The 27642-nt window shown below is 51.6% G+C and overlaps 3 protein-coding genes across 4 annotated transcripts; 2 read left to right on the top strand and 1 right to left on the bottom strand.

The window, feature by feature from the left end:
- Nucleotides 1–6289: 6289 nt before the first annotated feature.
- Nucleotides 6290–10734, bottom strand: LOC104321662 (E3 ubiquitin-protein ligase TRIM7). Of its 2 annotated transcripts, none has more exons than XM_009924458.2 (3): nucleotides 8711–10734; nucleotides 8488–8597; nucleotides 6290–7818 (listed from the first exon to the last, which is right to left on the bottom strand). In XM_009924458.2, the coding sequence occupies exons 2-3, from the start codon at nucleotides 8543–8545 to the stop codon at nucleotides 7298–7300; spliced, it is 579 nt and encodes a 192-aa protein (XP_009922760.1). In that variant the 5' UTR covers nucleotides 8546–8597; nucleotides 8711–10734; the 3' UTR covers nucleotides 6290–7297. The 2 variants fall into 2 exon arrangements, with proteins under 2 accessions (XP_009922760.1, XP_069646095.1); XM_069789994.1 differs by having other exon boundaries at nucleotides 8488–8562.
- A 182-nt stretch (nucleotides 10735–10916) lies between these two features.
- On the top strand, nucleotides 10917–19718 carry LOC104321661 (butyrophilin subfamily 1 member A1). Its single transcript, XM_009924454.2, has 11 exons — nucleotides 10917–11229; nucleotides 11939–12043; nucleotides 13102–13449; nucleotides 13999–14280; nucleotides 15326–15430; nucleotides 16024–16044; nucleotides 16697–16717; nucleotides 17368–17388; nucleotides 17857–17877; nucleotides 18354–18386; nucleotides 18789–19718. The coding sequence occupies exons 2-11, from the start codon at nucleotides 11959–11961 to the stop codon at nucleotides 19304–19306; spliced, it is 1455 nt and encodes a 484-aa protein (XP_009922756.1). The 5' UTR covers nucleotides 10917–11229; nucleotides 11939–11958; the 3' UTR covers nucleotides 19307–19718.
- A 239-nt stretch (nucleotides 19719–19957) lies between these two features.
- Nucleotides 19958–25918, top strand: GP1BA (glycoprotein Ib platelet subunit alpha). Its single transcript, XM_069789993.1, has 2 exons — nucleotides 19958–22324; nucleotides 23402–25918. Exon 2 carries the CDS (start codon nucleotides 23404–23406, stop codon nucleotides 25540–25542), a length of 2139 nt encoding a protein of 712 aa, XP_069646094.1. The 5' UTR covers nucleotides 19958–22324; nucleotides 23402–23403; the 3' UTR covers nucleotides 25543–25918.
- The last annotated feature ends 1724 nt before the right edge of the window (nucleotides 25919–27642 follow it).

Raw genomic sequence — 27642 nt, 5'->3', positions numbered from 1 at the left:
ATTGAGGTGCCTCCGCTGCCTGTCGCCGCAGCCTTTTCTACCGGCAACAGGGAGGCTCACGTAGGTCTGATCAACACCCTGCTCTACCTTTGCTGCCAGGACAGACCCCACCTTGGTGCTGACGGGACCGTGGGCTTCGTGAGTTACCCGCTGCCCTCCGTGTCCAGCCACCGGCCGATGAGGCAGCGCATTGACTGCTGGCCCCATGCCTTCGCTTGGTCACAGCCGTGATGTGCTGTCCACGCAGGCCCTGGCTATGGGACAAAAACTCCTGGCTCAGCTTGTTTCCCTGAAACATGCTCCTTAGAGGCTTTTCAAGGACTTCTGCGTTCCTGAAGGCTTCCTACCCGCAGCAGCACCAGAATGTGGAGATATCTCTTGCACAAGGAGAGAACTGAATTTAAACTCCCACAAGTCTTCACGGTGCAATACTACATGAAATTGTTGTGTTTCTCACCAAAATGTTGTAATTGTGCAACTCAGCTGCCAAAGAATTGATTTTTTTGGGGGGGGGTGGGCACAGCAAAAAAGAACCCATTAAACCTTTTCTCACCCTCCAAAACACAAAATTCCAGTGAAGAGGATCCAGGGCACCAATCTGTTGAGAAACCCAGCTTTCCTCCTGTCTCACCCTGCCTGTGTCAGGGTGACTAAGCTGGCTTTCAGAAAGCAGTTTCCTCTTCTTGGTTGAGGTAGGTGTTCCTCACCACACAGGACAAGTCCTCTGGGGTGTTTCCCATGACAAGGAGGGTGCTCTGTGCTTCAGAGAGGCCCCTCACATTTCAGGATTGGTTTGGGGACTCTGCAGGTATGTGCTCATGGCTGGGATCTCTCCACAGGACCTGGGGCTCCGGGTACCAGCCAGCTGGTCGGCACACAACTTGGAGGCCTCCTTGGCTCTTCTCTACAGAGATGTGAGGACCAGACCCCATGGCTAGAATGGCATTAAAAGAAAAACTGGGCTAAGCTATGCATGTTTTCAACATCTGAGACTTACTCTCAGATTCCAGAAACCCCAGCAATGAGGAATTGCAATTATTTTGCACAGGCTAAATGAGAAGAACAAGTTTTTCCATCTTATTCCAAGCCAGTATCAAACTAAGAGATAGTCTTTATATTTCAGGACCACATGTGCTTCTCAGTTTCTTAAAGAGAGAAGGACAACAGGTGAGAGGGAACCCCCCCCCCCTTGAAATAGGGCACAATCTCCAGCTGCAATGTTACCTACCACCTCCATATAATCTTACGGAAATAGAAATGCCCAAGTCTGCTTATTTCTGGGGTGTTTCTGCCCTGGACCCTCTTGGATAAAAAACCCAAACCAAATAAGCAGAGGTGTCATGGCTGGCAGCAAACAGACTCCCCTTCCTAAAAGTCGCAAGCAGCTTCACTGTCAGGAGCGGCCCCTGCCATCTGATGTGTCGCTACTTCATTTTTAAGAGCTTTCTCTCCTAAACTAGGCAGACACAGACTACGAACCTGTCACCTTCAGTTCCAGCTGGGCATCTTCGTTTCTGATGCCGCTTCAAACCAAGCAGGTGAAGTCCCTCATCAGAGGGTCGGATGGCAGAACGTCTGGAACCCGCACGGCCCTGCTGGATGCGACGCCTCAGCAGCTCCGTTCTGCCACGGCAGCCTGGCGTCGGCTCCCCATCTCCTCACGGTAGCCACGCTTGAGTGGCGAGTGTGGCATCTGGAGCCAGGTCACCTCCAAGGGCCAAGCACTCGTCCCCAAGGAAAGGCAGCAGGGCCGCACTCCCCCCAGCAGTGAGGACTGAGGGGATCACATCCCGGCACTGCCAACCCAGCTGGGGAGCGGGACCAGAGGGGACTCACAGAAGCAAGGAGGCACTGGCCACGATGGGTTCAAGAGGGCCCGGCAGCGAAGTCCCTCACTGAGGGAGCCTGTGCCACCTCCTGCAGCATCTCGGCAGAGTTTTGCTCCTTTGTGGTTGTCCAGGGACACAACAGGGCTCTGGCCTCCACACCATTATGGATTAATACAAAGAACTCAATGTCTGACACAGAAAATATTGGCTGGGGGTGACGCTGGGAGAGTTTTGCTCATGCACCTGGCCTGCCTTTAATGGAGAGGTGACAAACACTTTCAGTGAAGGGCTTTGGGCTCATTAATTCACTCACCCACCTGGTCTGCTGGGAGACCAGCGCATGTAGACAAGTGGCCCATGCATCTGCATGGCAGGGGAAGGAGCAGATGAAAGAGGCAAGGAAATCTGTTTAAATATCTTTAAATCCCTACAAAAATGGCTATCAATGACATGCATGCTAATTCATGCAAATGGTCTCAGCACTGGTGATACTTAAAGGCATTCAACCAGCTGCCTGAGCTCAAAATAAATGGGGGAATGGGGGAGTGGAACAGCACACCCAAAAGCAGTAATCCTGGGGTTAATCTGGGCTGGGAGCACGAGGGGAAATGTTGCTGAAAGATGCAGCTGATCTGAAATGAGCTGCAAGTATCGTGGTGGAGAGTCCTATCCCTCTGGCTTGCAAGCGTGCAACATCATGAAGTACATAATGAAGCAACAGAAAAATGAAAGAAACTTTGTCTTTGCAACTGCATGACCTACAAAGGAGGAAAAGGCAAGGAGGGGAAAAACCAAACTACTGTGGGCAATGCAGAGGTAGGAGGAACAGGAAAAAGGGAAGCTGGTCTGTGGAAGGGGGGTTTGGAGAGTGTTAGCTGGGTGACCGTTGGAGGAAAATCCTGCTAAGGACAGCAGGGCTCCTTCTGGGTTAAAGTCATCCAGATCTAAACACCAGACCCCCCCTTTAATTTAAATAAGGGCGGGATGGAAGGAGAGTTGGGGGTCTGTCTTCCTCTGGCTGTGCTGTGCCACCCGAGGTCCCGCAGCTGGAGGTGTCCCAGAGCCACCGGGGGGACCTGCAGCTGCCTGTGGGTCCCACAGCCACCGGGGTCTCATCCCAGCAGCCATGCTTGCTCTGTTCCCAAAAGCAAAACACCCCGAGCACCTCTGCCCAGCATCCCTGCTGTGCCCGGCCATGGCGGCAGCCGAGGAGCTCCGGGAGGAGGCGACTTGCTCCATTTGCCTGGATTTTTCCTGCGCTCCGGTGATGCTAGACTGCAGGCAGAACTTGTGCCAGGGCTGCATCGCCCTGAGCTGGGCCCGGGCCACCATTCCCTCCTGTCCCCAGCGCCGGGAGACCTTCCCTGGCCGCACGCTCTGGCCCAGTTGGCCGCTGGGCAACACCACGGAGAGGCTGGAGTGGCTGGGCCAGCCCAAGGGGGGACAAGGGGAGGCTGCTGGGACACGTCCATGCACCTTTCTTGACCGTTGCTTCATGTTGGTGAGGGAAGGCTGCCTTCTCCACTTTAATTACCTCTTTTACCGAGGCACTTTGTCATGACGTGCGAGGGCTGGGGGTTACTCTGTGTGCAGTCCCTGTGCTGCATAGCTTTTTATCTGCTCACAGCTTTCTAAGGCATTCTTTGCTAATGCAATGTTTTTATATACCTGTCTGAAAGCTTTCTAGTCTGTGGTTTGCAAAAGACCACACTCTCTGCAAGGAGTCAAAGCTGTAGCTACACCCTCTATGCTTTTTGTTTGTTTGTTTTTTAACCGCTGTCTTCCTGTTGCTGCCCATGCCTTGACATAACATTTATCAAGTTTTCCTAAGGGTAATGGGAGTCTGTCCTCTGTATTGTGTTGTGCAGGTTACATACATGATGTATGATAATTTCCTGCCCTTGTGGCCTCTCCAGTGTCCCTTGGCATGTTGCTGCCTGCCAGACCAGGGTGCTGATAGTGGTTGTAATCAGGCTTTAATATTATTTTGATTTTTGGCATCTGACTTCACAGGGATTCTCTCCAGGTACCTGGGTTGTGGTTCCACTCCAGCTGCCAGTGCTGAGCTCCTCACTCACATCACTCACACCGGTCCCACCCAGTAGCTGCTTTTGGGGACACGCACCCTTCCAGACACAGTGGCTGGTGTTCAGGACCCCCGCCTGCTGTAGGAGCTGCTCTGAGACCCCACTGACTCCAGGACCTGAGACCACAGCCCCCGGGTGCCTGCACACCCCATCTGATTGCAGTAGCTGCCACCAAATCCACTGGCACTGGTCCCTCCAGTAGCTGGCACTTAGTCCTTGCAGCACTCACACCCACGGGATACAGAGTGAGATCACACTGATAGCTGAGAAAGGATTTAATGAGAAGGTAGGACAGACTGCAGTGATCAGGTGCAGGGCTGGGTCAGACAAGCGCACTGACCAGCTCCGTTTTACCCAGGACCAGTGCCTTTTATACCCCTTGCTGCCTATTCCTCCTTGGTTTCTCCGCAGTCCCCTTCCCCTGCATGTTCCCTCACCACTTTTCACAGCCCTACCAAGCCCTGCGAGCATCCCGGACTCACAGCTCCAGAGGCTGACCCTGTGCCAGAGGCTGCTTACGTCCAACCCAGGGAACGGACTATTTTATGGACACAAAGCATACATGTGGGCGGTGGGGAGCTCCAAAAGGGTGTCCCTCCTTCCAGGAGGAAATACAGTCACAGCTGGAGAGCCTCAGGAGAGAGAAAGGAGAACTGGAGAAACGGGAAAGGAAGGAGCGATGGATCTGTCAGGACTGTCTGGTAGGTGCACAGTGCTACTGGGAAGAACTTCATTTAGGGAGGGTGAAGAAAAGTCGATTCTTGGCCTTTGTTGTTGGGCGAGTGAATTGTTGTGTCCAGCTGTTGGTGCATGATAAGCACCCTGGGAATCACAGTCATGCTCCACCCCAGAAAGTAAAAGCCGTGGATGCTTTTAATTGCTGCCTGTCCCTTTCTGTGGTCCCGCCCTCCCTTGAGAGAATTGTTTCTGCTTGTAAAAGAAAAAGTGAAGGTGGAAAGGCAGAAGATCGGGTCTGAATTTAAGCAGCTGCGACAGTACATGGAGGAACAAGAGTGCCTGCTGCTGGCTGGGTTGGGAGAGCTGGAGAAGCAGATTGAAACAAGATTGAAAGAAAATGCTGCTAAATCCTCCAAGAAGGTTATTTATCTGGATGGCCTGATCAAGGAGAAGGAGTGCCAGCAATCAGGACACAAGTCCCTGCAGGTGTCTTGGCAAACAGCACAAGGCACCAGCAAATCAGAAACATGCAACAGGCTAATCTTACCTTGATTATCTTACTTATTAATCTCTACCTTGCTGCTGTGTCCATTCACTGTGTAAGGGGAACGTGAGGAATGTGTGTGCAGGATAAGTAGCACTGAGCTGCTTGTCTCTCCCGTCTACGACGCTGGTGACGTTTTGAGCAGGTATGTGCTGCTTTCTCCCTTAAATCACTGCTGCTGTGGGGATGCAAAGATTTCCGCTCCAGAACAAAGCTGGATACCTCAAATACCAGGGATGCCCCACTGATGTTCATGTTTCATTTTTCCAGAGGCTGATGAACCAGTATGACTCTACCAGGAAGGTCTATCCCTGGGGAAACAGTCAAGGACATGTCACTTCTAAGGTCTCTGATCGCAAGCCTGGTTGGCTTCTCCACTGACTGATGTGTAGTGACACTAAGGCATAGAGACTAGGGCATAGTGCCTTTGGCTCACAGCTTCTGCACTTTGTTGTGATGCAAGTTTGCTCTGAAAGGACAGGGTGACTGGGGGCACCAGGGCCATCACTTATAATAGAAATTTAATTGCAGTTAGAGCATCGGGACTGAGTAGTTACCTAGCCAATGAGACCTGCTGTCTCTTCTTGTTGATGCTGTGTGTAAAAAACAATAAATAAAATAAAATTAGAATGAACTTTCTGGAGAGTATAGATTCAGCTGGAAAGTGGCCTCTAGCAACTGGCACTAACAGGAGGCTGAGTTAAAGGAGGGATAGAAATGCTGTGGCTTGTAAGACTCAAGGTGTGAGAGGGCAAAACTCCAGCAAAAGGAGTGGAAAACTTTAGAGGTTTACATCTTCTTCAGCCAAAGAATTAATACTAAGAATTTGCTGAAGTTTAGGAAGAGTCTGTAGGAATTGCTGGTTTGAGTCTTGCTGATTTGTAGAACTGCCAGGACTTGTGGTATTGCATGGTAGAAGCGAAAAATACGAATAACCAAAGTTATATAAATAACCAAAGTTCAAATGCTGGTCAAACAAATGTGAAACTAAATCCCATCCCACAAGACCTTGCTGACAGATAAGAAGGGCTTTAAACACGTTGGCTCTATCTCCTGTTGAAAAACCTGACCTGTGAAAGGGAGATTGGGGGCTGGAGTGGAAGGGGAAGGATTCAAAGAATCATGAAGAAAAACGATGCTACAAACACAAATTCTGCTTAGGATGTTTAATACAACCTCTGGAAAAGGAGAGTTGTGAAAAAGCAACTGTGATAACTTGCTTAAGGCTGAAGCCCACCCCTTCTCTTTGCCCTGTGCCCAGAAGCCCATGGTGACCTGCTGGGTTTGATTCCAGCTCTTCACAGACCCGTACCCAGCTGCCTTTGTGCTTCAGCTGTGGGATCTTGCCTTTCTCCCAGTGTGCTCATGAAAATGCAGAGCCACAGCCCCAGCAAGGCAAGCTCTCCCTCCTCCTGCGTGGGCACGATGTCAGCTTTGGCACCAGCAGCTGAGGACGTGCTGGTACCAAGATGTAGGCAGCCATTTGGAGACCTCGTCTATTCCCACCAGGATTTGCCCCTCTTCTGTGCTCTGCCAAGAGCATGAGTTGCCCCTGCTTTTGGGATTAGCTCCTTGGATGGTCCCCTGGGTTGCTTTGCTGGATTGCTGGTCTCACAGATGTGCAGAGCCCAGGTGTGATGGGATGTCACCTGTCCCCATACCGTGCCAGAGAGGTTGGTGAGCCCATCCCCTAGTGCCAGGGCAGGATATCTGTGCCTGACCCAGTGCTGCGACTCTTTCCAGCTACTGGAGGAGACCAGTGCTGCTGCCTGTGCCCAGCTGTCACCACAAAGGTGACAACTGAGTAGGGTCTAGCCAGCAATATGGCTGGAGAAGAAATCTAGACTGGACCCAGGCAATGTTCCCCTTTGCCTATGTTCACCTTTTCTTCTGCTAAGAGCAGGAGTTAGCAGGAGAGGACAAAACAAGGTCCCTGGGATTGGGGACCCCCACACACCATTGTGAGGTGGTGGGGATGAAGGAGCCTCTTTGGCGGTGTCCATCTCCAAGACCTGACAGTCCTCCCACTTGGTGGCCAGAGGAACCATGTGAGGAGAGGCTGGCAGGACGCAGGACCCTCCCAGTTCCCAGCACCAAGCCCCAAGACGATGGTGTTTGCCTTTCCAGTCTCCCCTCCTGCTACCCACGCTCCCTCCGCGTCAAGGACACAGCTTGAGCCACGAGTCCATCCCCACCCAGAGCCATGGGCATAGCCTCTCCCCAGGACATGAAGCCAGGCAGAAAGCAAAGATTGGGGCTTTGTTTTCAGCATCAGCAAATGCCACCTGCCTGTCTGTGAAGTCCAGGCAGACCTGGATGGCCCTGGGGAGACAGGCAAGGTGCAGGGGGGTCCAGTCAGGATCAGTGAAAGCATGGTATTGTCCAAACCACTGCCCCACGGCCCAGATCCCCTCCTGGGGGGTAAAACTGAGGACCCCTTTCCTCCTGACAGACTCCTGGGCCACCCCCACAGCCCACCAGTCCCCTGCCTTGGCCACCTCCACCTCCCAGCAGTGCCTCCCTGCAGTGAAGCCCTGGCTGCCCAGCACACACGGCTCCGTGTCGAACCGCTCGGGGTTGTCGGGCAGCGAAGACCACTCATCCCCCCGTCCCACGCCTCGCTGGTCGCCAGCCAGGATGAGGAAGGGGTTGGCGGTGTCTGGGTCCAGGGTCACGTCGGCTGGGGACAGAGGAGGAGAAGCTGCTCAGGACAGGCAGCCCCAGGGGTGCATCGGGGCTGCATCCACCCCAGCAAGAGAAGGGAGAGGGCAATTTCCTTTCCCCTGCCCAGAGATGTCCAGGGTGGGGTGGGAAACCCCCTCTTGCTGGACTGCCCCAGACTCAGAGCCGCCCTGATCCTGCCCCTGCTCCTCATCCAGGAGCTTCCATGCGATCCCTGGCCAAGGAGACTTCAGTTTCCTGGAGGAGGATGCACCTGAGTGGATGGGTGCACATCTGCTGTGCAGACACCTGCACCTGAGCTTGGGTGTCTCTAGTGCTGCCAGAACAAAACAGGCACGTCTGGGCACAAACCAGTGCAGACCGCTGTAGATGATACCCCAGGACCAATGACCCATGGCCCCAGATTCCTGTTTCTTTCTGTGGGCAATGGAGGGAGCCAAGGATGGCAGCTCAGGTGTCTCTGGTGTTGGTGGTGTGGTCTACAGATAAGCACGAGGAATTCAGCTGGGGGTGTTGCAGCCACCAAGTCTCAACCCCATGACAAGCCCAGGCTGGGACAAGCCCCGGGTGCTTTGACCCTAAATAGCTCTTCCACAGCAGAAGCAGGATGCATTTTTTCTCCTCAACAGAGGACAGTTCCCCCTCCTTTTCCCTGCTGAAAACCCACCTCTTCCACTCATCTCTTCCACCTCATTGGCCAGGGTCTCACTCTCTTCTCTCTCCATCCTGGATTCCAGCACATCTGCAGAAAATCAACAGGTGGGGAGGCAGGATTCCCTGTTGAAAGTGGAAATTACAAGATTCAGAGACTGCCTAAAGATGACAAAGAAGCAGAAGGAATGATGGAGAAGTCACAGCATTCAGGCACTTTTTAGACAGCCAGCACTCACCTGCAGGCTGGCTCCAGGAAAGGAGGTTTTGGATGGGTCTGAAGGTCTTCAGACTGCTCTCCACTCCCCTGATCTCCTCAGCAGCTCATGGCTGGAGGGGGCTTGAAAAGCATTTCCAGCTTGTTCGAGTGCACAGATCAAGGTCCAGAGGGGCTGGAGTGGTCTGGAGAGCACAGCTGGGAGTCCAGCACCTTCACCTCACTGGGGGGGATCACACCACTGGAGCTGCCACCTTCCCTCCTCTTGGCAACAGTCTCCCGTGCCCTGAAGCTGCTGGCGGGCGTGTGACCTCATCTAACACTTGAATTTGGGAGTTCCCTCTCAACGTTCCTGCAGTGCCTCTGTCCTGTTTGTATCACGGGATCTGTCGCGTCTCCCCTCCCTTTGGCCAGCTGCAGGTAGGTGATAAGAGCCTGCTGCACCGCTGGAAAAGGCTCTGTTTTCCTGTAGCTTAAAGCCCTTCTAGGTCAGTGGCACCATGTGCATCTCCAGCCCAGTGGGATGTCATTTGGGGACACCAGCTACAGACCAGTGGCCGCGCTCTGGGTGTCCAGGCTGCGTATTGTGATGAGGGAAGAGGTCTGGCTCCTTACAGGCACTGCTTGCCCAGACTTGTCACGCTGCCAATGGGTTTCAGGGTGGAGATGTTTGCAGGGCACGTGTTGCCTCGATTGCTCAACTGGTAAATGGGGGACAGCAGGTGCTGGGCTTTGCATCCCACCTCTTTGTTCTCTAGGCAGCTTTTCATGTGCCCAGGGGTGATGGCCTCACCCCTGCTCTTAGGGAACTTGGGAGGCGGCACCCACTCTGCTTTGTCAGATCACTCTGAAAGCCACCGGTCGAGCACAAAGCAAAGCAGAGTGTGAGGGCACCTGCTGCCAGGTGGCTCTGCTGCCTGGCGCTGGGACAGGGGCCTGGGAAGGCACGGCTGGGGACAGACTGGCTCAGCAGGGACTACTCAGTCAGGGACCACCGTCGCATGGTGGCACGGGCATGGCACGGTGGGGGCTGCTGCTCGCATCCAGTATACGCAAGCAGCTGCTGCTGAACCTCCTGTCTCAGGGTCGACCAGTGACGAAGTTATCCCAGACACACACACACACAGAGCCGGTCGAACAGCACCCACCTGCAGGACCCACATTACCCACCAGCACAGGCAGCCACGTCCCCGGGGCTGGCAGAGGCAGGAGGTCACTAGTGCAGGCACACACGCGACACTCTCTGCGTTTACGTGCACATTTGCAGATCCCTCAAGCAGAAGCACGGCCCCTCTGTCTGCCCAGCACCTTGCCCAGACCCCGGCCCTCTCGCCTTCCCCACGGGTCCTCAGCTCGCCAGCTGGTCCAGCTTGATGCTTGCCGCAAACACGCAGCACTCACACACTCAGCCCACAGGCACCCCACATTCGGGGGCCTCCCAGACACCAGCGTGGACCTTCCGCCTGCCTGATACCCCTGCCTGGACCTGGGGACTCCGACTCGCCAGCCAGCCAAGCGCACTGACTGGCTCCGTTTTACCCGCAACTGGTCCCTTTTACACCCCTTTCTGTCTGTCCCCCACCTTGTCCTCCCTGATTCCCTTCCACCGCACGTGCCTTTAGCTGTTCACATACTTCCACTGACACCCCCCAGTATCTGGGATCCCCGGCTTTGCATCCTTACAGTCGCAAAAGCCGGGCTGGCCCCTTTCTGAAGTGATGCCTGCAGATTTGTCATAGCCCAGCGATATTATGAGTGATGAGGTTGGTTTATTACACTTATCTCCGCTATCATTTGTTGGCCAGGTCTGTGTCTCTGTACGCTTCATTCATCATCTCCCTCTTTTCCTTGTCATCCCTTTTGGCAAGGTCCCTGATCGGGTCCCTTTACCTGAGCAGATGCTCTCACCTCCCGCGTGCGCCTGCGCTCCTGGCTGGGGACGGGAGGTTGCTGGACCTGGCTGGGCTGAGCGCCCTGCGGGGCTGCCTTCGCAACACATCTCAGGGCAGCACCTTTCCCTGAACAAATCATCCTCAATGGCCTCACCTTTTGGCCGGGGCAGGAATTACTTTTAAGCAATTGTTAAGCTAGTGCTGGGCTTTGCTCCCACCCCGGCACTGCCTCTGGGTGCGAATCCCAGCTCAGTCACCCTCCTCCTTTCCACTCCCTCCGGGAAGGGAACGTGCAAACTGCTGCCAGTTTCCAATCCCTCCCAAGTCCAGGGAGAGCTGTGGGAGGAGGCTGCGATCTGCAGCCATGGAGGGGGTCTGTGGCAGGGCCGTGCCTGTCGATGTTGTCAGAAAAGCATTTCTGGAGCAAAAGCATTGCTGAAAAAAACCCAAATGACTCGGTGACTTTCATTTTTGAGTGGAGGCAGCGGAGGAGGAAACAGTTGGCAGGCTGGGATGCAGAGTGACTTTTTTGTTTCATTTTTGAACACGGAAATGGATAGCTCGCATTGGGGTGGCCCCTCTGGATGCAGTACATGATGGCCGAGCAACCGCTGCCCCAGCCCTGAGCCCACGAGTTCGGAGCCTCCAGGTATGTGGCATCTCTCGGAATGCTGCGGATTGAAATCGCTTTCTGCCATCTGCCAAAATTGGTCATAGTTTTCACTTCTTGTTAACAAAGCCGGGACCAAGTCAGCGAGTGATAAGAGGATTTGGGGTGGGGTTCAGAGAAGGACCAAGTCCCATCTTGGCTGGGTGTTGAATCACTGTTTTGATTATTTTGCTTTCCCTGGTCTGAGACCTCTTCCCACCCTCAGTGTGGTGGCAGGGGATGAGCTATTAACCGAGTCCTGAATTTGTCCCAGAGGAGAAGCACACAGCCCCAGCTCCACATGTATTTGGTCTGGGTTTCTCCTTCTCATCCTGTGCCTTACCATCTCTTTCTTATGGCTGGATAAGAAAAGCAAGGGCTCCATATTAAAACAACTGCCACTTTTTCATAGAATTAGAGGAGATGTTGCAGCTTGTCCTTTGTTTCCCCATCGGAAACTCCTACAACTTTTTATACCAGTTGGGTACTTCATATGTAAAGCAGCAAGCAAAGTCTTCCAAGCATCAGCAAAGGCTGATGATGGAAAATTGATTTCAACCTTCAGCATCTGTCGCTGTTCCCTAGACATCATAAAAAGGAGCTACAATCTGCAATAAACCCCTTTAAAAGTGAATTCTGCCCTTTTTTTTTTTTTTATTCCCTTGTTTCTCCTCCCTTTTGCCCTTTCCCTCTCCTTCCCCATCTCCAGGTTGTGCTCCAGTGAAGAGGATGCTCTCCAGTTTCCACCTCCACTGCTCTCTGCTGGCTTTTATCATCTATGGTTTAGTTTTCCAAGTTCACGAGCTGCAGTCAGGTAGGGACTCCCCCTGGTTCTTGCTGATCCCTGTGGCGTTGCTTCCAGCCTGAGTATCTTCCCGACTGCCAGTGCAGCAACTCCCCGTGAAGGGCAGAGCACAGAGCAGGGTCAGGCCCTTTGCCATAAACCTTGTCCACTTCTGAGAGCGCCAACATCCCTCTGGATCCTGGTTTATTCCTCTGGCCATGTCAGGACAGGCATTCACACAACCTCGCTGAACTCAGATGGAGATTAGATGATGCTGATGAGTTGATTATGGTTTGCTGCTGTTTCTCTCCCTGCTTTCCCTGTTTGCAGCACATTTCCAGCATGTCATCTCTTTACTGGGCTGTGTCCAGGGTGCACTGGACCCTTTGCAGAACCAATTCAAAAAAGGGAAAAAACAATGAAAAAATATCTTAAAAAATATTCTGCCCTCTTTTTCTGTTAGATTGCTGACCTGAAGCAGCTTCTTCAGGGCAGCCCTGGCCAAAAAAAAGTTGACTTTCTTGTTTTTCCCCTCAACCAGAAACCACTTTCTCTGTGAGTTGAGTGGCCAGCTTATTAATAAGCCTTTTTTTTTAAATTTCCAAAGGTGCCCAGAGCACCTGAGATGTTTTTATTTTCTCTCGTAATAGGCGTGAATAGCTGAGGATATTCGAGTTTTATTTGTACCCAAGTTGTCTGCTTTCTCCAGCCAACCACCCAGAAACTTTCCAGCCCCTTCCTTCATTCCTTATCCTGCTTTCTCCCACCCTGAGCAGCATGGGCAGCACTTGTCCCCTTGAGAACAAATAATCTTTTAGGAATTTGAAGAACTTTCACGGTAGCGCAGGACAGGGAAGCAGAGGAACGGGTGGTAGCCTGGCTCCAGCCTACTCACCATGCTGCGTGGCAGGGGTCCCTCTCCCAGCCCTCCCCTCAATGCCTCGTCTCCCCCGGCACGGTGACGCTGCCAATGTGACGGCGTGGCACGGCAGCACGCGAACCGCACGGAGCAGCATCCGCTGGCTTTCCGAGCTCAGTCGCTGCAGCAAACTCATGGTTATTTCTTTTCCCCTGGGGGTTTCTCCCAGCTCTGCTCAATGTGACAGGACCCCCTGGCCCCATCACCGTGGCCATGGGTGAGGATGTGGTGTTGCCCTGCCGCTTCTCCCCAGAGCAGAGGGCGCAGGACACGGAGGTGATCTGGTTTCGGGAACACTTCTCGCCCTTTGTGCATCGCTACAAGGGGGGCCAGGACCAGTATGGGGAGCAGATGCTTCAATACCAAGGGCGCACCGAGCTGCTGAAGGACGGCCTCGCCAAGGGCAGCGTGGACTTGAAAATTTTCCGTGTCCAACTGTCTGACAGAGGGAATTACACCTGCTTTATTCACCGTGACTTGGATTACGATGAGGCTGTGGTGGAGCTGAAGGTGACAGGTCTGTAGTCCATGTCCCTGGTACCTCTATTTTACTTGCTTGTAGCCAGTGCTTTTCTTCCCTGTCCTTCTTCCCAGAAGCAATTTCAGATGGTTGCTTTGGAAATAGGGTTTTATTAAGTGCCGTGGTTGAAAATACTAAGAATGTCTCAGAGAGGTAAAAATCCCTACAGAGCAGCTGTAAGGAGCTCATGAGATATGCTACCTACTTCAGAAGTGTTCTTGATATTGTTTTCTTCATATAACTGGGTGTAAGAAAAAAATTTGTCATTGGGTAATAAAGTAAGAATGTCTTGGTTCGTGCTTCCATATTTTAATATCCAGGTCTGCAGATTATTTTGCCGCAGTAGTAGCCTCCAGAGCAGATCTTTGAGTTATGTGAAAAAGACTGCAAGAAATGTCCTGACTCCAGGTGACACTCATCTTAAAAAAAACCCTGGGATTTGTCTATGTTGAAGTTTAGCTCTTCTCGCCATCGAAAGGAACAGCCAGCCCACCTTATTCCCCCAGTATCCTGTGGGATCACCCAGGGGTCTCTCTTTTCCCGCAGCCAGCGGCTCTGCCCCGCTCATCACGCTGGAGCGCTACCAGGACGGGGGAATCTGGGTGACCTGTCGCTCAGCCGGCTGGTACCCGCAGCCCCAGGTGCTGTGGCAAGATCCCCATGGGCGGCATCTCCCATCCCTCTCAGAAAACGTTACCCAGGATAAGAGCGGACTCTTTGCAGCAGAAAGCAGCATAATCCTCACCAGGGGCACGAACCAGAAACTCTCCTGCTCGGTTCGACATGTCCTGCACAGTCAAGAACAGGGATCAGCTTTTTACATATCAGGTGAGCAGAGGACGAGGGCATCACCCTGTTAATGTTCCCAGTGGAGCTGCACTTGGAAAGTGCCGCTGGCAGAAAATCTCAGGTGCGTTTTGCAGGCTGTGTCTTCAGTGCATCAGGTGTATTTTGCACGCTGCGTGTACAAACAGCTGCGGCTTTTGGCAGCATTTGTGCAGGTGTGCGGCCAAAATTCACCAGTTTTGTCTTGAAGTGTGGGTTTAGGGGGGAAAAAAGACAACCCTCATTGTAGCAGAGTTTCTGTAGGCACCTGGGTTAAATACAAACATTCGTAACACTGGAACCAAACAAAAAAGGAGAAACCAACCCGTGCCCTTAGTCTCACCTGCTGTGAAATCCTGTTCTACCAGTTCGGTATGAGAAATAAATTGTTGTGTCTCATATTAGCATCTGCATATATTGAATATATTTGGTTTTTTTTCCTTATCACACAGAAAAGCTCCTTTCTTACTGGAAGATTGATTTGGGGCAGGGAATATATCAGAACAGAGATGCAATGGTGAACTGGACTAACCATACACCAAACGGCACCCCAGTATCACGTGCTTTTCATCTGCATCCTGTTCCTTTTTTAGTTTGGGAATGAACAATTTTGGGAGACTTTATTTCCCTGGGGGGGTCCATACCTTTCTTCTGGTGATACTGCTCTGCACTGGAGTGTTGTTTTTGATGCATATGTTACCCTGTTTCTGATCCTATGTTGCCTAATGAAATAGAATATTTTTTTCCAAAGGAGAAGAAATCATGATTTAACTAGAAATAATTTAGTTAGAAATCCATTTTCCCTTTAAAAATCCCCCACAATGTAGACAGACAAAACCTCATCCTCAGACAAGTGCTAAATTGCCAAAATGTGTTTTGTTTTTTTTAATATTATTTTTTGTCGGTTTGTGGAGTACAGTCAGGAGCTGATTTTTACCCTAGCTCGGATTCAGACCTGCTTGGGATGAGCTTGCATGAAATAGAAATAATCTACTTCCCATTGCTACTTGCAAAGTAACCTAACCCCTTTGGGGATTTTATATTTCAGATCCCTTTTTCCAGAACGCCCATCCTTGGATGACTGCCGTGTGTGTGGTCCTGGTTGCTGTGGTCGTACTCCTTATTATTGCTGCTTATCTATTTAAAATTAAAGGTATCATCCTGGTGTGGTGTTTGGGGAAGGGGGCTGGGCAGCTGTCCTATTCATCTGCCTCTGGTTTTGACAGACAAGTGGCTTTGAGAAATGCCTGGATGGTCCCAGAGTCTTGTCTCAGTGTCTTGGACACACGTACAGTGCCAGGGAACTTAAAGACCCAGGGATTTAATTTCTGGCAAGAAAAGAAAGGTTGTTTCTCCAACAAAAAGGGTAGCCAAGAAGGAAGTGGGCATAAAAGCAGCATGAGCCAGCCGTTCCTCTGCCCCAGCCGGGGGTGGATTCTGCCCACAGAAATGGAGCAATAATTTGCCTGGCCCTGCAAAAAAACCCTGGCACTTCTGGGGGCCTGGCAGGGCTTCCTTTCCTTCTGGAAGACCCCTCTGGGTGTAAATAATACAGAGGAATAAAGGAAACTGAAATCCTCTATCCTTACCAAAAGGAGATGGAGCCAGAGGGTTGTACAGGCACTGCAGCACTTCCAGACTTTATGGCCTTTCTGCAAGGGGCTGTAACTCCTGGTGTGGTTTAATCAGTGCTCTTTGGAAGGGATGATTTTAAAAAGTATTTACATTTCTTTCTTTCCTTCATAGGAAAGCATGAGCAAAAAATAGGTAAGCTTTTCTTTCCATTTTTCAGAAATTGGAGAATTCCCTCAAATGGAAGAATTCATGGGGCATGTTTCTCGGGGATGTGGGGGAGGGAAATGGTTTGGCTAGCAGCTACAGGAAATTGTGAAATTAATTTATGAAATGATGAATTTATGAAATGATGTTGTAATTTTAAGGAAAACCATTGAATAACCAAAGAAAGCGTGAACAGATGTTCTACCAACAGTGAACTTTGCTTTTCAAAGGGTTGTCAAGGTTCTTCCCAAAGCTGGAGGAAGCTTTGAGGTAGCATATTTCATTTTGCACAGGCCTCACCTTTGTCTCAGCACTAAAAAAACACAGGGACAGGAAAGGTTAGGTAGCATTGAAGGTGAGATTTAACCCCATGGTGCTCCTTTGTTGATGCAAACCTGCCCCTTCATCTTCACCTGCCCTTGCTCAGGTCTCCAGCAAGGCAGCGCTGGCCTCTGCCCAAGGTGGGTTCGGGGCGGGGGGCAAGATTTCCAAAAGTCTTGAGAAGAAAGGTCTTGAGGAGCTCCTGGGCTGAAGCTTTTCCATCATAAGCAATTTCAGCCTCCTCCCCACCCCAACAAGTGTCTCAGGGGAAAAGGAATCAGCTTTGGTGGTGATGCTCTGTTCTGGTTTTGCTTTTCAGCGATGCAAGCGGCAGCACTGCGTAAGTCTCACTCCCTGTCTTCCCAGTGAAATCTTCTGTAAAACTTTCAGACTTTTTTATTCATCCTCTCATTCTGTCCAAATTCTGTCTCATTCTGTCTTTTCAGGCAGGTACTTTACTTCCCCCTCCCCTAATAATGTGAAAATTTGCTCTGAAAAGTCATTAGGGTTTTTTCCCTGAGTGGCTGTCAATGCTTTTTAACACTCTCATTTTAATATAAGTAGTGAAATAGTACTGAAAAGTTATTGGTTTTTAGGGGAAGAAACCTAAGCTGTTGAGAATTTTCTTATAAAAATGTAGTTTGATTACCAAGAAATTAAAAAAAAAAAAAAAACACTTGAAGAGGGCATATATTTTTATTTATTTGTTCACTAGCTTGTAGCTCATAGAATTGCCAAGTAATAGTCCTTTGGCTATTAAAAATGAGCTTTTGCTAAATTGGTGCCAATGCAGAGGGAAATAAATGATGGGGAAAATAAATGCAGGTCAGCTCACTCAGGAGTCATGAGCATCCTTGCAGTCAGAGTGTAAATCAGCAGATCTGCCCCCTTCATCACAGCCACTCCTCACCTGTGTGGTCATTTAGCTGGGGTCTCAGGGAAGGGACGCTGTCAAATAGTAACTCACGTGTGTTTCTGTTTGTTGTTCAGAGGACCGTGATGCAGAAATCGGTGAGTGTCTTACTTCTTCCTTACAAAGGATTTTTTACAGAGTCTGTATGGAGTGGTGGTCTTTTTTTAATTTACACGTACAGTGTGAAGTGAACCAAAAAGTGGTTGGGGGATGGGGGGGAAGGAGAGAGTGAAATAGAGAATCAAAAAATGAAAGATCTTTGAAGATCGTGTCTGGGGCTGGGGATGGGTGACTGCAGCGGTGGCACAGGCAGGGTGAGAGTGCCCTGGGACAGGGCCCCTTGTAGGCGAGGGACGTCCCAGAGACCTTTTCCTGCCCCAGATTTGAGCAGGACAACCTGCACCACCACCTGCAGAGTGGAGCTCGAGGCTGGGGGTGGGAGAGGGCTTTGCATTTTCAAGCGTTGGCGGAAGCCTGCCCTCCTGCACGTGCAGGTGGTTATGGGAGAGGTTATATCCAAATCAATATCCCACAACCCATATGTACTGATTTATCTTCTTTTTCAGAGAGACAAGCTGAAGAACTTGGTGAGTATTGTTCTCCTTCCTACACGGGAGACTTTTCAGTTGGGCCATTTTCTGATCTGGGTTTTGCATGTATGTCCTGGTTTTGGTTTTCCTTTTGGGAAAGGAAGAGGTAGGAAATACTGAACTCATTTCAGAAAAGTTATTTTTCTTTGCTCTCTATGCGTTTTTAAGCTATCCCCTGCAATCCTTTTATACTAAGAAGAAAATGCTTTCAGTTTTCAAAGAAAGTACAAACAGGCCATAAATATGTCTGAATCAGGACAGGCAGCATGATTATATTTGTAGAAAATGGATGGAGTCCTTTCATGTAGCTAGACATTGAAGTTTTGAAGCTACACAGTGTGAGATGACTTTCACAAATATAGCAACAATTCAGAAAATGTGCAGCTACACTGGCATATCATTATCCTGAGCTAATCCAGTACAAGTGTGTTCAGATTACTTCTCATCTGTGGTTTTCTTTTTTTTTTTTAAAGCATGGAGAAAATACGCAGTGCCTATAGAAGAAGGTAACTAAAGTTTGGTCTTTCAAGGTGCTGAATCATCTTCCCTGCCTTAATCTCCCTTCCTGCTAGTTGCCCTCCCTCACACCCCCTGTTCGCTTGGTGCATGCCCCAGTTTTAGGCAAATCTGGAGAGTCCTGGTCCTCAGTGAGCAGTGCTGGTCACATTTTAGAGGCATGGGGACTTCTTCAGCCTGGAGGTCTGCTGACGATCCTCTTCCCTCTCCACTTGATGTCATCCGTCTGCTTCATTTTTTGTTCCTTGCACTAATATTGTTATCTTGTGCAGCTTCCCATGCCGCAGCCTGCCAGTTATTGCTTGCACCCTTTTTCTTCCTTATGCAGTCCCAGCAAAGATCTCTCCTAGGGTGAGCTCTGCCCTGACATGTTGACTCCATCTGTCCTGCAGTGAAGGTGGTTCTGGATCCAGACACAGCCCACTGTGACCTTGTCCTGTCTGACGATTGCAAAAGTGTGAAACGAGAAGACACGCTGCAGGACCTCCCCGACATCCCTGAGAGATTTAACCCGTGGCGCTGTGTGCTGGGCCGTGAAGGCTTCACCTCGGGGAGATACTACTGGGAGGTGGAGGTAGTGGATGGAGGAGGATGGACTGTGGGCGTCTCTCGACAAGATGTGAAAAGGAAGGGCGATATTGAGTTTAAACCTGAGCAGGGCATCTGGGCACTGGGGCAGTGGGCAGGGCACTTCCAAGCTCTCACCTCCCCTAATCGCACTCTCCTTCCTGAAATCCAGACTCCCAAGCGGATCCGGGTCTCTCTGGATTACGAAGAGGGACGGGTTACATTTTTCAGTGTTGATGAGGAGATTCCCATCTTCACATTTCCACTGGCATCATTCGAGGGGATAAGCGTCCACCCTTGGGTCTGGCTGGGTCCTGGGACGTGGCTCAAAATGTGTCCCTGATGAAGGGGAGAGAGTAAAAGACGAGGCTTTTTTGAGGGGACCTCAGGAGTTCAGACTCACAGAAGGATTTAGTTTGGAAGGAACTTGTGGAGGTTTCTGTTGCAATCAGCTGCTCAGAGCAGGGCTAACCTCAAAGCTGCCTTAGGTGTCTTTGGACCTTGTTCAGCTGAATTGTGTAGGATCTCCAAGGGTGGAGATCTTGTTACCTCTCTGGACCTCTGCCCTGGTCCTGCACCTCCCTCAAGGGGAAGGATTAACCCTTTATGTTTGGTCAGAGTTTCCCCAATTGCAGCTCATGACTGTTGCCTTTCATCCTCGCTTTCTTACCTGTTGAACAACACTTCCACTGAAAAGACACTCCTGCAACAGGGATCACTTTTTAAACCTACAGAATAAAGTTACTTCAGCAGGATTTGTCTGCATTGTGTGTCAGCACCAAATGTCTGTGTCTGAGGCTTTGTCTCCACCTCCTTTTAGCCTGTGGGGAGTTGCAGGCACTTTTGAGAAAATGCTTCACTGCATCCTGCAGGATACAATGAAGGCATGTCAGTGGAATTGGTCCATGGCTTTGCTTGTCCCTGTGCCTGCCTGCAGCACAAGCCCAGGTGACGAGCTCACCTGTGACCTGGAGGCATCTAACATTGTGAGATGGAGCCCATCTTTAGTCAGTCGCTCTAGGGGAGGAAAAGCTGCTTTTGCTTACAGTGCTGAGGAGCCTGGAGCAAGCCTAGAATGTCCCATGAGGGCTGAAATGAAACTGGAGAAACCAAAGGGCATCTCATATTGCGGCATGTTTCCGGGCAATTCCAGATTTTGCTGCAGTGGAAACTGCCACCTGCAAGGGGAGGATAGAAGTATGTGCTTCTGCTGAGGCCAGACATGCTTTCACACCAGATCCTCCATTCAAGTGATGTCCAGCAAGCACGGACCTTCCCAAGGGAAGGCTTCACCATTACTGCTGAATTCATGGGCTTCTCAGAAATAAGAGGATGCACTTGTGTGTGTGCCAGGGTAGGTCTGTTCATGCTCAGCCCGGGGCAGCTCCATCCTCCCACCATGGAGGAGCCCGAAGAGGGCTTTCACCTTTCTCTCCAGGCCTGCCCAGTCCCCAGGAATAATGCTCCCAGAGGCTGGTGGTCATGTCTTAGCTTTTTTCCTTGCCATGCACAAGCCCACACGATGCAGCAGAAGCCAAATCAGCTGTGAGACCTGCAGTAGCTGAAGGACCCAGTGACAGAGAGTTCCAAAGCCTCCTGTGAACTGTGTCATAAGTCTACAGGGACAGGCAGCATGAGGGTGGCCCTTGCTGCCAGGGCTCTGAAGAGTGGTTCATGTCCCTAAAGAAGGCTGTGGGAAGGTGAAGATACGGACCCTGCTTTCTGCACTGGAGAAGGAGCACCGTGCTCCTCAAGCTGGGGGTGATGAAGTTGCATGTTTCTATGACCCTCGGGCACCATCACCTCATGATCTCCTTCCTATTTCCCAGAGTTACATATGGTGTTGGTGAGGTGCTAAAGGCAGTGGGGAACAGCCTGGATCACTTTGTTCCCTCCAAACACCCACTCGAAACTGTCTGCGGGTGAAATCAAGGTTGGGGCAACAACCTCATGGCAGATCAACCCCTGATGCATGGGAACAGGCTCTGGAACAGGAGAAGAAGTTGATGGGCTGGGCAAAAAGGTGAACCTAGGGCAGAAATTAAAATGTGGACTGCAAATGTGAGGCAAAAGCATCATCGCTAGTAGGATGGCTGATGTAACCCTCATCTCCCTCTTGCCTTCACCTGAGGGAAGCAGGTTCAGCAAGGAGACATCATCCCTGCTCCTTTGCTCTCCCCACCTGGATGGCAGAACCCCAGCATCTCTCCTGGCCTCCTCCTCACTACTCGTAACCAGCCATGAGAAGAGTGTGCCTGCAGATGACTCCTGACCTGTGCACCCCTTTCTGCCGGTACAGCGTGCCTCTTCCCCTTCAGCAAGACATGTCGCAGTGGACTGCTTGGGTCTTCTGCTCTTTCTCCTTGAGGGAGTAAAGCATGTGGGCTGAAGGACCTTTTGAAGGTTCAAAGTGTCCTAGTGCATTCATCCACCTGGAAAAGGGAGACAGAGAGGCAGAAGCCATGATAAGGGCTGTGGGTTGGGAATGCGGGTTCATGGTGTGGAAGACTAACTGGTGATGTCATGGGGGATGCTGTATGTCCAGGGTGAGGGTAAGAGTAGTGCTGTGGAGGAGGGGCAACAACATACAGGCTTAATCCCTGCGATCCTATAAGGTCGTCAAGGTTACATTTGTTCTCTCCCTTCCTATCCCTTGCTTTCTGTTGGAAATTACTTATGCAGAGCCAAAAAATTGTCCCCTAAGTTCTGCTTCTGTTGCTGCCTCCAGTCCTCTTTCTACAAGCTGAACTAAAATGCCCCTACAGCAAGTGGACTGGGGGGGAGGAAGTTTTTCTAAGGGGGCTGGCTGGGCATCGAGCTGCTGGTGGAAGGTGATGAGTGAACGCTTTTGCATCACTATTTTTCTCCCTCTTTCCTTCACTTATTAAACTGTCTTTATCTTGACCCACAAAGGTTTTTTTTCTCACTTTTAGTTTTCCAGTTCTCTCCCCCATACAGCTATAGAGGCAGTGGGTGAATGGCTGGTGGGTGCTTAGCTGCTGGCTGGGGTAGACCCACCACAATCCACAGAATGGAAAACAGTAGAAAACCAGTATGTCCTCTCTTCTGTAGCATCTCCCCTTGCAGCTTTTGGGTGACCCTCCAGCCCTGCAGTCCAAGATGCTCTGCAGTGACCTATGGGCTAGGGAAGTGGAGACAGCTTGGCTGCAGGAACAGACAGCAGGAGGAATTGCAAAACCGAGCTACTTCCTCTGCCTCTAATCTCCTTGCCTGGTCTCTGCTGAGGCTTCTCCCACAAATGTTAAAGCTGCCTCTCAGCTCTCCAGAAGAGCCATCCCCATTTTTCCTGGCAAGCCAGAAAGAAAGGATCCCTCAGCTACACCACAAACAACTAGCTGAGGTAATGTGCAGAAACTGTTTCTCGCTGGTCTGCCAACTAGGCTGCGGTCCCCAGGTTGAGGTGCCTCAAGGATTGAAGCCCAGAGCATGCTGAGAAAGAGCTGCCTTGAAGCAGAGGAAAAGGCAGACATTTGTGTAAGGGACCCTTTTCCCAGGATGTAAAAAGGTGCAGCTTGGGGGGCAAGGGGGCATGCAAGGGCTCCTCCTGGGTGCAACCCTCCCTTGCTTTACTGTGCAGAAACAAGAAATTATGGAGCTGGTCTCTGGTTGAGACTTGTCTAAGGAGACGGTGGTGTGGCAGCACAGTTAAAGCGAGGACTGTGCTGAAGGACAGGAGATGGGTTTGGCTGCTCAGGAAGCCGCAGCTCCCTTCCCACAGCTGTGCGTGCTGATAGAGGGTCTGGGCAGCCCCCCTGCTAGCACTGCCGCCAGAGCAGCGCCTGGTCCTTGGGCAGGAGGGAGGCAAAGCGGCAGGAGAGCAAACGCTGGATGGTCCATGGGTGAGTCCCAGGGAAGCAGTGTCCATCAGGGGCTGGGAACTCGGGGTAGCCACCTCTGTGCATGGGAAGCTCTTTTCACATGACTCGTGCTCCCACTTTGTGAACCCAAATCTAGCAGAGGGTTCAGCTGGTGTTGGTCAGGGAGCCTTTTCCAGCACACGGCTTGTCTGGGCTGGGATGGATGTGGGTATGCAGGAACGTGAACACCACAGAGCCACTGCTTTTGCAGTGGTGAGGGCAGCAATGCCACCCCGGCAGAGGAGGCACCACCATGAGGAGGCGCTTGAATCAGGTTCTCCCTCCCATGGAGGAGGATGAGGTGAGCAAAAGGGCAGAGTTGGTATCTCCTTGCTGAGCCTCCTGCCCTCCAAGGACGAGATGACAGGGTGGGTGCTGGCAGTAGTTGTGGGACTCACGTCTCCCTTCCATCCTCCCAGGGAGGAGCTGGGGGGCTCAGAGGGCTCCCAGAGGGTCTGGCGGGGGATGCCAGCTGTTGTGAACGGTGCTTGTGTGGGAAGAAAGGTGACATGCAGGTATGTGCCTGCCTGCACCCACACCTCTTGGCTCTCCCCTCCAAGCCATGCAGGTCCCTGCCCTACTCCTGCTCATCCTCCCGGCCCTGCTGCTCCCAGCTGGCACTACCGACCCAAGCCAGCCCTGCCCGTCAGAGATGAACAGCGTCAAGGACCTCCTGGAGGTGAACTGCACAGGGCAGGGTCTCAGCATGGTGCCCACAGGCCTACCTGAGGACACAGGCATCCTGCTGCTCAATGCCAACCACCTGGTGTCCCTCTCCACCGAGGTCTTCCAGAAGCTCATCAGCCTGCAGGACCTCGACCTGTCCAACAACCGTCTGGTGTCTCTGCACATCAGGCACCCACTGGAGAGCCTGAAGGAGCTGATCCTCTCCCACAATGAGCTGGGGGCCCTGCCTGCCCTGAAGGGCCTGCCCAAGCTCACCCACTTGGCTGTGGCCAACAACAGCCTGGTGACACTGGCCCCGAGGTCTTTCAGCGCTGTGCCACACCTGAAGGACCTGGACCTGCGAGGGAACCAGCTGCGGACGCTGCCCCAGGAGGTCTTTGCGGGGCTGACGGCCCTTGAGGACTTGGACATCTCAGACAACCAACTGGAAGAGCTCCCCAAGGAGCTGCTGCAGGATCTGCAAGCGCTGCAGACCCTCTGGCTCTCAGGCAACCGCCTGCAGACTCTGCCCACTGGCTTCTTCCCCAAGGGGCACTTCTTCATGTATGTCTTCCTCACTGAGAACCCCTGGCACTGTGACTGCAATCTGCGCTACCTGCAAGCCTGGATCCGGGAAAACAGTGGCAGCGTCTATCAGCCAGAGCGGGGCCTGGGGAAGACAAAGGTTGAGGTTGCCCCCAAGAAGGTGGTGTGCCAAAGCCCCGACGAGCATCAGTTCAAGCCTGTCATCAACTTCAAGCACAACTGCCCCAACGTGGGGGATGTGGATGAGGAGGAAGAGGATGACTATGGTGATGAGGAAGAAACAATGGAGAAATCTACCATGGTCACCTTCTCCCCCCCACATCCATCTATCACCAAAGAACAAACTACCATGCCCCATGCTGTTACCTGGCCTCCCCTCGCTACCAGAAGGCCTCCCCTCAGCACCCCTTGTAGCTCCACCCTTGCCCCAAGCACTTCACTTGCGATGCCTGCAAGCACCAGAGCTCCCAGTACCACCATTCCTGCGCCAGCCAGTCCTACCGTCACACCCACGCAGACCCCCAGCTCTGCTGCCGTTGTCACTGAAGCCCCCGCCAGCACCCCGCACACTCCCACCACCCTTGTCTCTGCTACCTCACTGCCAACCACTGTGGGCAGCAGACCTCTCAGCACCAGCAGCCATCCCCAAACCACCCTCACCGCCAGCACTACCAACACCCGTGCTACTCCCATAGTGTCCACTGGCATGGTTTTCACCACCTCCACGACAGTACCTTCTACTGCCACACCAGAAGCCTCTTCCACTGTCAGATCTTCATCTCCTCCTCTGATGTCAACCACGCCGGTGCTCTCCACCACCGTGCTTTCCACTCATGCCCCAACGCCGCCAGCAACCCTGGACACCACACGCTTCACCCAGTCTGCACCTCTCCCCTTCTGCCCGTGCTCCATCCCAGGACTGGCCGTACCTGTGCTGCGCTCGCGGGTAGGTGGGGAGGGTCCGCAGTGGGGGCAGTGGGTGCTGAGGAACTGCTGCCTATTGCACTGGGTGCTCTACCTGGCCTCCTTGGCTCTGCTGGTCCTAACCGTGCTGGCTCTGGCAGGCTGGCTGGTGTGGATGTGTCTGGTGCGACGGCCCTTCTGGCACAAGTCCCTGCAGACCCAAGAGGTGCAGTATCCACTGAGGAGGTGGAGGGAGTCAACAGAAAGCCCTGTGATGTATCTTGAAAGCCCCCTCCGGCGCCCCACGTTCTGTACCATCAAGGAAGTAGAGTTGTGCCCTGAGGTCACTTACTGCACGATTAAAGACCTGGGAATGCAACGCAGTCCTCCTGCAAGTTCCTCCTTCTGCACCACAAAGGAGCTGTGGGTCCACCATAGTCCTCCGAATGCTTCATTCAGGTCTTTCTCCAGGAAACTGAAGGTCACAAACCTCAGATCCCTGAGGTCCCCTTCTGCTTACAGCCTGGACAGGGGTGTCAAGGCCATCGGTGATGTCAGAATGAAATATGCTGGCAACACCTTGTAAATGCTTCTGTATTTTCAGAGAAAGAGATGGAGGGTCGTGGCTCTGCTTCACGTAGCCTTGTTTTACAAGGGAAAGAACTGCTTGCCCAGGGGGAAGCCATCCAGCTCTTTCCTCTAGTATTCTCTCGCACACCCTGAGGTTTCTAGATCTGCAATAATTACTTGCATACTTGGCAGGGGGAGAAGATGTCCTAAACTGGGCAAGTAACAGTGTGGGGCTGCCGCTGCCTGGTTTTGGGGTGAATGTGGGAAATCAGAGCTTACTTTGTACTCTATGTCCCACCCGCTTCTGTTTGAATGATGTACATAAAGTTACGCTATTCTTTCAATTCAGTGCCAGGTTGTTAATCACAGAATAAATATTCTCTTTGCCTGAATTTCAAATGGGTGCTAGTTTCCTTTCATTTGACCTCCCATAGTCCTGGCAGGATACAGTGAATGGCTAAATTGTCTTCAGTACTTGGAACAGTGAAGATAAAGAGGAAAAGTCCACTTATACCCAGCTTCCTGACTTTTGCCCCAAATGTGTAATCTTTCCATGTGGGGTTGAATCACGTGGGAACATCCCACTGCATGTCCCACTGTCACGTAATAAGTTTAAGAAATGGTAGGTGTCGATGCCCCTGCATGACCCATCATGGGATGGCTGGAAATGGGGGAGGAGAGCAGGAGGCTTCAGAGGGCGATGGATGTGACTTGTAAGGGATCACACTAGGACAAAGTATCCAGGGGCTGGCCAAACTTTGTGACCACCTGTGCAGAAGTCACCCAGACATTTTGGGACGTGTGAGAAGGAGACAGAGCTTGTCATTGGCAGGGGGTCAAATGGCAGGCCCTAGCACTGGTGCACAAATGCAGCAACTAGATCATATGAATCACTTCTGCAGTCTCAAATGCTGTTCCAGTTCTCACTGTCCCAAACGTATCATCCAGCTACTGTGGGTTAGCAGGCCTTCTGCCAGATTAATTAATCAATCCACAGAAGGATATGTGTGCCTCTGCTTGGCCAGCTGAGATAAGCATCCTTCTATGCAAATGTGTCTGCTAGTCAAGCTCATGTGTGCTAGTGCATCTGGAGGTATTTAAAAGACATGTAGATGTGGTGCTTAGGGACATGGCTTAGTGGTGGACCAGGCAGTGCTAAGTTAACAGTTGGACTTGATCTTAAAGGTCTTTCCTAACCTAAACAATGCTATGATTCTATGATTCTAACAGGAACAGCCCCAGAGACCCCAGATTTGACCCAGAATCCCTCTGACCAACTCTAGAGATGACTGCAACAGCCCAAGAGAACTCAGATACCCTCAGAGCATCCTAGGGATGCGTGGATGGCCTTAGGGAGACCCCAGTGACCCCAGAGAGCCCTATTACTTCAGTTTGAACTGTTTCTTTACATTGATTTTTTTTCCTTTGTCAGATACTGTTACTACATCTTCGGACATTCTTCATCCCCCTCTGGTCTTGTATAGCACATTTAAGGATGCCTTTTCTTGTTTTGTAAGGGTGCTGTTTCTCACATTCTTGTGGGGCAGCATGCATCGGCTCTCACCTCCTCAGAATATTTGAATTCCTTTCGACACTTCTCCCACAATGTCATGGCATCCAACTTAGGCCATCAAGTTCTGAATGGCTGGAGAATTGGACAGGTAAAAAGTGGTGTGAAGGTCAGGACCAGTGGGTAGTGGTTAATGGATCGTACTCTACTTGGCTGATGGTAGCATGTAGAGTGCGACATGGGGCTGTGCTGGAAACTCTTCTGCTTCATGTCTTTATCAATGACTGAGCGTGCTTTTATCGTATTGGCAGATGACACCAGGTTGGAAGGGATCAGTTAGTATGCTTCCAACAGGACTACCATTCAGGGAGCACCATTCACCCTGGAAAATGGGTTGACAGAAACCTGATGAAAGTCAACAAGGAAAAATGCGAAATCCTGTACCCTGGAAGGAAGACCACAACAGTGCTGGTGAGGGGGCAGCCTGGCTGGAGAGTAGAGCTATGGAAAAAGACCTGTATGTCTTGGTCGACAGAAAGGTGACCAAGACCCAGCACTGCACCTTGGCGGCAAAGAGAGTGCAACAGAAGCCTGAGCTGGGTTAAC

Source organism: Haliaeetus albicilla, chromosome 8 (assembly GCF_947461875.1).
Source record: "Haliaeetus albicilla chromosome 8, bHalAlb1.1, whole genome shotgun sequence".
NCBI lineage: Eukaryota > Metazoa > Chordata > Aves > Accipitriformes > Accipitridae > Haliaeetus > Haliaeetus albicilla.
The sequence above is the reverse complement of the archived record's forward strand: the minus strand, read 5'-3'. Positions and strand labels throughout refer to the sequence as shown.

What these genes read in the sequence shown, in the direction of transcription:
- LOC104321661 (XM_009924454.2), top strand. Translation starts at nt 11,959, where the DNA reads ATGCTCTCCAGTTTCCACCTCCACTGCTCTCTGCTGGCTTTTATCATC. An exon ending in AGTTCACGAGCTGCAGTCAG is followed by an intron (nt 12,044 to 13,101) that starts GTAGGGACTCCC and finishes GGTTTCTCCCAG; the next exon opens with CTCTGCTCAATGTGACAGGA. An exon ending in GGACCGTGATGCAGAAATCG is followed by an intron (nt 17,389 to 17,856) that starts GTGAGTGTCTTA and finishes CTTCTTTTTCAG; the next exon opens with AGAGACAAGCTGAAGAACTT.
- GP1BA (XM_069789993.1), top strand. Translation starts at nt 23,404, where the DNA reads ATGCAGGTCCCTGCCCTACTCCTGCTCATCCTCCCGGCCCTGCTGCTC.
- LOC104321662 (XM_009924458.2), bottom strand. Translation starts at nt 8,545, where the DNA reads ATGGAGAGAGAAGAGAGTGAGACCCTGGCCAATGAGGTGGAAGAGATG. An exon ending in GGAAGAGATGAGTGGAAGAG is followed by an intron (nt 7,819 to 8,487) that starts GTGGGTTTTCAG and finishes CTCTGTCCCCAG; the next exon opens with CCGACGTGACCCTGGACCCA.